Source organism: Ambystoma mexicanum, chromosome 8 (assembly GCF_040938575.1).
Source record: "Ambystoma mexicanum isolate Mex_15411 chromosome 8, UKY_AmexF1_1, whole genome shotgun sequence".
Taxonomy (NCBI): Eukaryota; Metazoa; Chordata; class Amphibia; order Caudata; family Ambystomatidae; genus Ambystoma; species Ambystoma mexicanum.
Window position 1 is genome coordinate 1,438,915,145 of NC_090929.1, and position 12,047 is coordinate 1,438,927,191.

Below are 12,047 nucleotides of genomic sequence, written 5' to 3' on the forward strand. Positions count from 1 at the left end.
GTTCCTATCCTTCTACTTGGAGGCGAGGTGATCTCAGCTTTTATATAGGCCATTTATTTACGTCAACTTTTATTCGCAATATCTGTGAATTAGTGCATATCACAGATCATGGATATGGGGATCACTCTGCTATCTCTATAAATTTAAATATCCCTGATTGGCGCCTAGATTCAGAGATGTCATTACAACTAATAGAGACTCATAGGTCTGGTTGCTCTATTAGATGGAACCATTACACCTGTAGGAGGCTTATCAAGTACATCAAGGAGGATCCGCTTTTTGCATCCATTGGGCATAATTATCCAGACATGGGAGAGGAGACGGAAAGGCAACTTAGCAGTAGTATCAACATATATGTAATGAATATTGCGTGGGTTTATAAGCCTATTCCGACTCCTAAGGAACACAGACATGCTTTTAATTTACAAATTCATCATTTTAAGATCATTAAAAACCTCAATATAAGAAAACTAACCAGATTAAATCTGGGTATTGAGGAGTATGGTATTGAAAAAAAGGTATCTTAAATCAATATAAAAATCAGATCAAAGAATTTAGATATGCAACTGCGATTAAAGATAACCAGCGTATGATGCACAACATCTTAGCCCATGATACAAGAAATATCTGGACTCTTATCAGAACCTTAAATGCCTCCCAAAATTACAATGAACGAGCTATTTTAGCCTCCACTTGGGTACAATATTTTACCAAGAAATTTGAATTACCAAAAATATTTCATAGTGAATATACCCTCAATTACTCAGAATTAATTCAAGAGTGTTGTCCATGATCTACAGAGGATATTGTGGATGCAATAGCTAAACTAAAGGATTCTAAGGCATCAGGTCCTGATGGGATCCCCTCTCGTGTAATAAAAATGGAACCGCATTTATGGGCGAGAATTTAAAAAATAAAATTTGATACTATATTTTACACCAAACAGATCCCACGATCTTGGTGCTCTGCAATAATTGTCCCCATATATAAAAATGGCAGTGTGAATGAACCATCAAACTTTAGACCTATTGCATTAACCGATGCTTCTTCGAAGGTCTTCTCACAACTCATTCTAAACGAACTGCAAGATTTTTCTGTATATTAACAATATTCTGTCCAAATGCGAATAGATTTCCGGAAATCTATGGGCTGTCCTTTGAATGCCACTATTGTATCGTTATTACAGTGTCAAACCAAACGAAAGGATATAGGTGCAGTAAATATGGCTGCACTTGATTTAAGTGCAGCATTCGACACTGTAATAAGAGAAATACTTTGGAACAAGATGATTCGAAGTGGAATCCCAGTACATCTAGTAGCACTGATTGCTTTATTGCATTCAAAAACCTATTATAGAGTCTGTTTGAATAAAATTGGAACACTAACAAAGCCTATCCATACAGCAATAGGGCTAAAACAAGGCTGTTCTTTAGCCACAATATTATTCAAGCTATACCTTTCTGATGAAGATCATATATGGAAGGATATAACAACTTATCCTGCACAATTAGCCCATCTTAAACTAAATTGTATAAGTTTTGCAGATGACTTGCTGTTGTTCGACAAAACTCTGCATGGATTGCAAAACAAACTAAATTCCTTCTATTTATTTGCTGAATCACATAATTTAAAGATTAATCAAGCAAAATCAAAGATTATAATTTTTTTGGAAGGGAAGAGGAAAATAAAGAAATTTAACTGGTCGATTGGTATGGAGGAGCTCGAATTAGTTAAGGGATTAAGATACCTCTGTTATACACTAACAGATCAGAATTCAAAAACTTGGTGAAAAGAGTGTTTAAGTGAGAAACTGAAACCCTTGACTGCCCAGATGTGCATCATTTACAGAAAATACTGTACTTTCTCAATAGTCCCTATTATCCAATTTTATTTGTTAAAGACCAAACCAAGTATTTTGTACATTCTTAACATATGCACTACAGATATTGTTGACCTGTTAGACATGGGTCAAGGAAAATTATGGAAAAAGGTGTTGAGTCTGGAAAACTCAATTCCAAATGATACTATACGGCATGAACTGGGTCTCCTACCACTTTCGGCTAAAAGAAATTGGAGGTTATTAAATAATTATAGTAAGATGCTGTGTCCCCCAAAAAACTCGCTCTATGGAGACCTGAACAATATTATAGTATCAAGATCATTACCAGCTCTATCCAATTTTGTAAGAAAAATTGATGTAATTTTAGATCTGGCTACTATAACCAAACAAGATCTTATATCTTGTCTTCCTTCGAATAAGCAGAAATTCCAACGTTGGAGTTGGTGTCTTCAATCAGATCGAATTGCCGAATATAAATCTTATGAAGAATATGCTTTATTTAGAAGAAAACTGGGTGAATTACCTAGATATATTCTCCAATTTCTGTGTTTGGCTGCAAGGGGTCTATATATGCGCTTTAGATTAAATCAATTTTGTACCTATGAGCGCATATCTAATTGGATTATATATAAGAAAAAGTATGGAATTCAAAGTAGTGAATGTTATTTTTGTTGTGTCCCGCAATCAGTTGAGTCCTTGAAACATCTTGTGATGTACTGTATCCATTTTGAGTTGCTAAGAATTAAGGAATTCGGAAGTTATTGGCATTCTGGATCTGAACTATCTAGGACCATACTATGGAAGAAGTGTATGTGGGGGAACACTACTATTCTGGTTATTAGTCTGACGAAAATTCTTAAAGTGATAAAAGATCAATAAGTACTTGAAACTGGTTAGACCATGTTTGATGAATATTAAGTGAATAACTATAATTCTTGTTTTAAGAAAAGTTTTTTATATGCATATATTATCGAGCATTTAAATAATTCTCAATTGAAAATGAGATTTTGTATTTTCTTTTAAATGTAAATGAAATTTTTAGATTTTGTATTCTCATTTAAATTGAAACTAAGATGTAATTTTGTAAAGGTTCTCTTGATGAACTAAACACAATTAAAAAAAAAGAAAAAAAAAGTCCCTCTTCAGATCCATCCTTCCTGTGGCTCTGGTCAGTTGGTAGCGTTGTCTGAGCACATCTCTGGAGCTTGGGGAGTGCAGTGTAGGGCAGGCTTGTATGTCTCCATTGCTTCCTATTTTTCTTGTTGTGAGTACTTCTATTACCTATTTTTGGTAGAAAGTATTTTGTGTGTGGATGGGTCTGGTACCCCATTAGTCAGTAGGGCTCCCTGTGTGTATGCATCTAGGTTGTATGCGGTGTCCTACATTCCGCTAAAGTGACTTCACAGTGCGTCTGGGTAAGCATGGCCCCCACAGCACAGGTTTAACCAATACCGTGAACCTTCTCCAGGACTCATCTAGTTCAGTTTGACGTGTATTGCTTAGCTGCAGTTGCTTTGAATCAGGGATTTGAATATCTGCTCTTTGGGGGCAAAGGGGCTAAACTTGAACCAGAATTTGAAGATATCCAATGAATATGCTAATTCTTCACCCACATACCAACAGCACACAAATGTGGCTCATGCCTTATCAATTTAAATCTACTATAAATCTGCCTTGCTTGGCACCCGCAAGGATCTCAAGGCCCATCATGGCAAAGACCCTGTGAAACCAGCCCTACGGTGACAAGTCCGCACAGACCATGAAGAATCCAATACCACGACTATATGCTCAACCTGAGAAGATGGAGTACTGAAGCTCAAGCCTCGGTATCCAATAATCACCGCTGATGGATACAATCTATCAGCGTGAAGAAGACAGACAGCCCGCAAGGCCCTGAGCTTTGCACCGCATGCACCGCCGTTAGCTCATGGAGCGTCTTCTGTTTTTCCTCCATATGATCACTTCGCAAAGAATAATTATTCTGTTTGTAAACAGCACATCCCTATCCATTTTGGATGGTTGTCATCTCTGTATGGGCGAATAGCCATTGGCTTAAAGTTCACTCCTAACGTGTGCTTGCATTTGCAGAGAGGGCTTTTGGTTGCATCTGTGGCCTCTGCTTTTCTTTGTCAGTTACATTCACTTCCTGCCCCACAGCAGCATGTCTGACTTCATTATACCCTGTGTATTATTATTCCTACACGGGGAACCGAAACCATTACTAGCATGTCAATGCCAAAGAGACCAAAAAGGTGGTCTGAATTATTTTCATGTCAACAGGTGACTGCAGCGGTGTCTCCATCTGAGACAGTTGAGGGGACGCTTGCGACCACTGTTCTATGCCCTTGATACAGGTCACCTAGAAACAGACCCCCACACAGTGCCTGGGTACTTCTGAACTGCACGCATCAACACAGCAGCAAAGACATCTTGTGTTTCTCCTTCCTCTCCACTATCCTAACCCACCCCCTCTTCTTAACGGCCGCATAGCTTCTACAGACTATGCAAAGGATGTCTGCACGCAGCATGAATCCCAGTAACATTACATACTTAACCTAAAATGTGTGAATTTCTTGTCAAACCATAGGGGTTCCCTTTAAATGCCTGCAAGTCATAATAAACACTTAGGACTCATTACGAGTTTGGCAGTAGTTCAATGGTAATCTGTATCAGGCCTGTATCTGTTAATTAGTATACAAAACAAATGGTGTAAGGTTTGTAAACTTTGCGAAATAGCTGAACGCATATTTCGGGAGTACTATACGAAGAAATGGGTTGTCTCAATGCTTTGGAACAGCGCTGGAGTATCTTTCACATTCTAATGACTGGGAAACACATTTTGCTATGGACTTGCCTGCAACAAGGGTAGAGGGCAGGAGCCCCTCGCACCCCCCCCCCCGAAGCCAGAATCCAGCCCCAGGAGTGCGGGCACACGGAGCAAGGCCTGCCTGACCTTGTCCCATCGGAGCGCCTGACCCCGCAATTCCGGGCGCATCGCGGCGCCACAACGAGGCCGCATCTTCACTTTTCTTCGGCTTGCATCCGCCGGCAGGCGGAAACGCCGGCCACGTGCGAAGGCCATACTAAGGCCTGTTGGGTGCCCATTACCTCCACTTCACTTGCCTGCAACAAGGGTAGAGGGCAGGAGCCCCTCGCACCCCCCCCCCCGAAGCCAGAATCCAGCCCCAGGAGTGCGGGCACACGGAGCAAGGCCTGCCTGACCTTGTCCCATCGGAGCGCCTGACCCCGCGATTCCGGGCGCATCGCGGCGCCACAACGAGGCCGCATCTTCACTTTTCTTCGGCCTGCATCCGCCGGCAGGCGGAAACGCCGGCCACGACGAAGGCCATACTAAGGCCTGTTGGGTGCCTGTTCGGAGCCATAGGAGCCAGGGGCCAGGAACTTTGCCCTTTCCGCTCCAGGTTCTTCATTATTAGAAGGTAATGGCAGTTCAAATCAGTATTTATGGACTGTAGATATATACGAATTTAGGGATTAGAATATGAAGATGTCTTCTGAAGCTGCCACTTACATTGCTTGCTTACATTGTGTTGTGCCTTATGGTCGCCAATAGACCACAACTGACTGTGTTTTGCCCTGATTCATGCTGTGCCTTTAGTCTTATGGCCCTTGCCTTTCACTGCCAATTTGATCTTAGGTGACCACTGTCTATGTACATGGTTGTTGTGCCACCTAGCTCTTCTCTCTCACCTAGGTGACCAGGACTGTCATCATGCACGTCAGTGTACTCCTTCCATTACTCTACACACTATCCCTTCGACTTGCCCAAGCTCTCCAGCTACCTACGGTAACAACCTCCACACTCTGGGTTAAAATGGACCAGCCTTCTACCAGCATGGCATCCCCACGACCTCTCGCGTCACCTAGAATGAGCCCGGCAGCACCCGCTGTAGGCCATACCAACCAATACCTCAACGACCCAGCTTTATGGCTGGATCACTTTGCTAGGAAACCTACACCTAACCAACCCTGCCCCCTCTCTCTTAGAAATAGGAGACTAGGCACCAGATTCCGCCTACGCCTACGCCACATCCGTCACATCTCCAGGAAACAAACCCCCCTCTCTCCTGGATCTCTGTCAACTGCCACCACATGCAAACCCACCACCTCCAAGGTTAAACTGCCCATGTTCAAAGGTGCCCTTATTAATGCTAGATCCCTCACTGCACACGCACTTGACATAGCTGACCTCATCACCACGTCTGACCTTGACTTCATAGCTATCTCCGAAACATGGCTTTATGCCGCATCTGGCCCCTTACTAGCGTTAGCCCTACCGCCGAACTACGGCATCACACGATGTGACCGCTCCACCGCCTCTTCCAAAGGCGGCGGTGTGGCCTTCATCCATAAAAATACTCTTGACCTAAGAGTGTTACCTGATTCCAAACTCAAATCAGCTGAATTGCTGTCTGTCAAACTAGCACTCACACCTAACCAAACAGCCACCATGCACCTAATCTATAGACCTCCAGGACCCGCACCAACCTTTGTCAGTGAAATCTCCACTCTCCTCCTCAACAATACAAAGAACAATTCTCAAACAATCATCCTAGGCGACCTCAACTTAGGTCTTGGTGACTTAAAAGATCCTGTGGCCTCTGACCTGGAGATCGCACTATCTGACCTCGGCCTTACCTTATACATCCAAGAGCCTACCCATATTAAAGGTAGAACACTTGACTGGGTAGCTGGCTCCAATTGCAATATCAAGGTCCTTAACAATACCCCATGTCTATGGTCCGACCATCACATTATAACTTTCAACATTGCAGCCACACCACGAATCCCATCACCATTAGCCCCAGCACTCCCAACTAGAAGCAAAAAAGATATAACCAAGGAGAAACTCCTCCCATTGTTACTCCCGTCCCTTAACACAGCCACCAACTCTTACTCTGATCCAACCTCACTAGCACACACCTACAACCAAACAATGCAAACTGCCATTGATTGTATAGCACCTCTCAAACATAGAAAGGCTAAACCTCAAGCTTATCTTAATTCATGGTTCACACCACAGTTAAGATTGCTCCTCAAAGCTAAACGCTGTGCCGAAAATCGATGGAAAAGCCACCCCTCAGACGAGCATAAAGACAGTTTCCTTCTAGCCTCACTCTCCTACAAAGATGCCATCATCACGGCAAAAAAGGAATCTTTCAACAACCGCATTATACAAGCCGACTCGAACACCAAGGAACTATTTAAAATCCTAAGAGAGCTTGAAACTCCAGTCGCCCCCCCTGACACATGCGTGAAAGATAGTAAATGGTGTGCCAACATCCAAGCAGCCTTACTAAATAAAATCTCCACACTACAAGACAAAATCAAAGATAAACAGGACAGCCTGAAGCGCGACAACCACGTTCTTTCCCTCACTAAGGCCCCCTTGCCAGACTCTGCCAATATCACACCATTCGCATTCTCTCCGCTTACCGTGGCAGAGGTAGAAAATATAATTCTTAGAATTAAGCCAACTAACTGCCAAGGTGACCCGTGCCCAGCCCCTACTATCAAGGACTCAGCGCATGAGTTGGCCCCATTCATCACGGCCTTCATCAACTCTTCCTTTCAAACAGGTATTGTCCCGGACAATCTGAAGGACGCTTGGGTTATCCCACTGCTTAAAAAACCTTCCCTAGACCCTAACATTCCCACTAACTTCCGACCTATCACCACTGTACCATTTCTGCTCAAGATCCTAGACCGTGCCGCATACTTTCAGATCCAAAATTACTTGGAAACTAATAACTTGCTAGGTCTACGACAATCTGGTTTCCGCCCCAGACACGGGACAGAGACCGCATTATTAGACCTTAAAACTCAAATCGAGGTTCTAAAGGATCAAGGCAAACTAGCAATGCTACTACTTCTCGACCTTTCAGCCGCATTCGATCTGGTCAACCATCAGATCCTGTGCGAGCACCTCCATTGCGCTGCCAACTTCTCTTCTTCGGCTGCGGCTTGGATCAAATCTTTCCTGAGCAACAGATCCATGAGAGTCTTTGCCCCATCCGCAGCCGCGGACCCTTCCCCGATTTACTGTGGCGTTCCTCAGGGATCTTGTGTGTCACCTACACTCTATAACATTTTCACGAAACCACTCTTTGATGTGCTTGACTATCTGGGTGTCTCCTATACCAACTATGCGGACGACACCCAGATACTCATCCCCATCACTGGTGATTATCTAGGTGACACCAAGGCCCCTAACGACGTCTACCTGGTCATCCAAGCCTGGATGGCCCAACATCAGTTGTGCTTGAATGATGACAAGACGGAGCTCCTGATCTTGGGCACTGCACAACGCCTGAGCAGACTAGAGCCGTCCTATCAGTCATTCAACATAGATGGTAATATCATTCGTGTCTCAAAAGATACCAAAACGTTAGGTTTCTACCTTGATGCCAGACTCTCATTAACCCGACAAACCAATGCTGTCAGATCTGCGTCTGCATACACATGCAAACTTATCGCAGCTTGCAGACCATTCCTCACTACGTCTAACAGCGTTACGCTAGCGAGAACCCTTATTATGGCTAAAATTGATTACTGCAGTGCTCTTTATCTTGGCACCAGCCAAGAGAACCTGAACAGACTTCAAACGACACAAAACAACGCCATTCGTGCCGCTTTAAACATTCCCCGACACCACCACATCTCAGAAACCAGAAGTAAGTTAAATTGGCTACCTGTCAAACAGAGAATTTCACTCAAAACACTCGCCCTTACGCACAAATGCCTAGCCAACAAAGCCCCGATCTACCTTGGTAGTCGACTGTCGCGCCATTCTACCTCCCGACCTCTAAGAACAGCCCAATCCCACTGTCTAGCGATCCCCAGATTTAAACTGCAAAAAGCAGGGGGCTCAAGTTTCCCCGTCTTAGCTTCCAAGTTATGGAACTCCCTCCCTGTTTCAATTAGAGCGGAAGACTCTTTCAATACCTTCAAAGCCAATACTAGATCTTGGCTTTTCAACCAGCTTTAAGGCCGGCTTCGCGCTTCTTCCTGACCTACCCTGACTTGCCGACCGCTACTATCACCTATCGGCACTGAAACTACTGTACATATGTATATAAGATCCTCTTGTAAATGTATATAAGGATTCTGTGTTATACCTGCATATCGGATCCCATGTGTAAATGTTTAATGTTTCTCTGTTATACCTGCATATCTGTAACCTTGTACAAATTGCGCCCTGATGCCTCCGGGCCTGTTGGTTTGCGCGTTATAAATAAATAAAATACAAAATACAAATACAAAATTGATTGACACGGTCCTACGATGTTTTTATGAATTTGGGGGAATTCCAGGTGGTTTTCATTATAGAGATTTTCATCATAAATGCTTTCAAATCCCTTAAACAAATGTTTACATTATATATTGTAGTTTTAATGATATTTCTTCTTCTATTTTTAATGCCACTGTTATTATTTTTTATTTTATTTCCATTCACTAGCCAAGGGTTACTTTCCTAACCTCCCTGATATCCTTCCTAAGCAACGCTTATGATTGCGGCTAGACACAAATGTACTGATATCAGAAGTACTGAGGGAACCTAGAAAAGCAGACAGTGTTCTGTTCTCTATGCATAACAATATTCAGATTTCCTCAATATAAATGTTTAAGGGTTCTGCAAGGGGAGACAAGTTGGCTCATTTCAATAGTCCATAAAGCAATCTTGGTCTTGAGGTGATTTTTCGCTTCTTCCTTCCCTTTTTAAATTCCTTTTGCATGCCACGGGTACATAGTAGCCCGTTGTGCAGCTGTCTGTAAACGAACAATTTTAATTTTGTGATGTTTTCGTCACAGCATAAATTAGCCATTCCCACCACCTTCCATTCACTTCGTCCTGATGAGGCTGGTCCTCAAATCATCTTGAGGACCCTTGGTTAAAGCCGAAACTCGAGTCGACGAAGACACTGGATACATGTATCTCTAAGAAATAGAGACTTTGCAGTAACATAAGTAACGGTTATACAATCATTACACAGTAATACCAAAATAGTGTAACATGTGGACACTGGTAGATTTCCCCTTGGTCAATGTATCCAGTCTGTTTTGTTATGTATGATTCTATATGATTTTAATTTGTCTTTTGATTACGATTGGTAATGTTATGTATGAGTGGTGTGGGAGTAGCAGGTGTGGTTGTTAAATGGCAGGCCAGTAGTGTTGATTTGCGTTGCAAACTAGCACTGCAAACATTGTTTTAGACGATTTATGTTATGTTTTTTTGAAACTTTTGAACAACAATACAAATGAGAATAAAGAAATGTTGTTTCACGTGCATTTAAAGATAGCTTTTTTGAAATTTGGTATAGATGGCTAGAGGGCATTGTACTTCTTTTGTGTGTGGTACTGAGAGAACCTAGACAAGCAGAGGGTGTTCTGTTCTCTATACATAACAATATTCAAGTTTCCTCAAAATAAATGTTCTGAATCCTTCGATGTATGTATTATGAGGCGGGAGAATCTGTCAGAAAGAGCTCAGCTGCTACCGTGCCCACGTTTGCATGATTCACTGCATGCAGTGGTGAAAGGCGCAAGGGACCCGGCAGAGCTTGGGTTCCTGCGCCTTTCCCGGCTGCTTGCAGTGAATCTGAATTAATCACCAGTGAGGTCCGAATGTATGGCAGTGATCAGCAAAGACGGCTGCCATGATGAACACGGCAGCTGTTATTCCAGATGGATTTCTGCTGACGTTTTCTCCTGTCATTGAAAAGCGAACACACTCTGCCGAAATCGAGCCATTGCATAGGCAGCAGCCTCCTGAACGCATGCATAGGAGTTAGATTCCCTCCCCGTTGCAGGAAACCACAAGGTAGCTGTGGCTTTTCCTTATGAGATTCCTGCATTGTGCATGAAAGCGGTAGCGAAAAGGGTACATTTGGTGAAAACCACAGAAAGGTACTCGTTACAAGTTTGGTGATGCAGTAAAAAAGTGGCGGTAATTCCATTACTGAACCTTTTTTGGGTGGTAATAGAATTACTCCCAATTTTACCGCAACTCTAAATTCCAGGATTGGCCTGGAAGTGCGGGATTTACCTCCAGCATCATGCTGGAGGTAAATCCTCCACTTTAAAGCCACAAATAGGCAGAATTACCATGGCAGAATTACCGCTGGCTGTGTAATTCTGCCCAAAATCCCCATGCATGGAGTCTTGTGGATTCCAAAAATGGGGATTTACACGAACTTCCCACTACTTGTAATCCTGTGGTAGGTACACAGGAACGAGTGGCAGTAGCGGCAATCGATTTTTAGCAGTAATTTACCTGATTTACCACAGAATTTCCCTCAAACTCGTAATGAGGCCCAAAAACATTTCTGCAGTTTTCTACACTGATTGTCTTTTACAGAATGAAGCAGAAAGAAGTACAGGATGTCCCATCCAATGGCTGCTACAGGTCAGCCAGGGGTCACTGAAAGGGATTTTAAACTCTTGGACGGGGAGCATTATAGCAGGGAGGCTACGTTTTCAGTCGACTTTAATTGAGAGTTTCTCTTCCCTGGGGACTAGGACACCAAACAATATGTCTCAAGGAGTGTAGCTTTTATTTATTTATTTTTGGATCGGAGTGCCACCGCACTTATGCTGTGGATCATTAAATATGTGTGCATTGTTCCAGTGTTCTGCTTTAAGTCTTGAATGCCTTACTTGGCAAACCTTTGAACAGGTAGGACTATAAACATTTAATAAGGCAAAGCCGTGAGATTGTCAAGAGGAGTACTCTATTTGGCCACCAAAGGGACAGGCCGCCAAAACAGAGCCCCAGCTGTCAAACGGATCTCACCCACATGGTGCGCATGCCTGGTGAGAGCAATCTTTTGAACTCTGAAAAGATATCCTCAATAATTTAAGAGCATCTAATCAATTCTTTGAAAGACTCTCGCAGCCTCCTCGTGCTGGCTCTTCCTGTAAAATATCAAAGCCTTTCCTCCCCGGTTGGGGCCAATAGATCGGCTGGAAACTTGCAGCACAGAAAGAATTGAAAATGTCAAAGTTATCCTTCCCTTTCTTCTAACCACTTTGTATCTTCTCCTTTGTGTTTCCTGCAGGGACCTCAGCGAGAACGTCATCCAAGCCATCCCAAGGAAAGCTTTCCGAGGGGCCACAGACCTCAAGAACCTGTGAGTACTTTCTCCTGGGAGCTGTCGAATGAATAGACGTGTGCGATGCAATG

The 12,047-nt window shown here is 43.1% G+C and overlaps 1 protein-coding gene across 1 annotated transcript in view; it reads left to right on the top strand.

The window, feature by feature from the left end:
* The window catches only part of SLIT1 (slit guidance ligand 1), a 1,063,959-nt gene that overhangs the window by 697,087 nt on the left and 354,825 nt on the right, over positions 1–12,047 (top strand). The window contains exon 6 of the mRNA XM_069611588.1: positions 11,923–11,994. Within this exon, the coding sequence (XP_069467689.1) occupies positions 11,923–11,994 (72 nt within the window). The remainder of the gene's footprint in view (positions 1–11,922; positions 11,995–12,047) is intronic.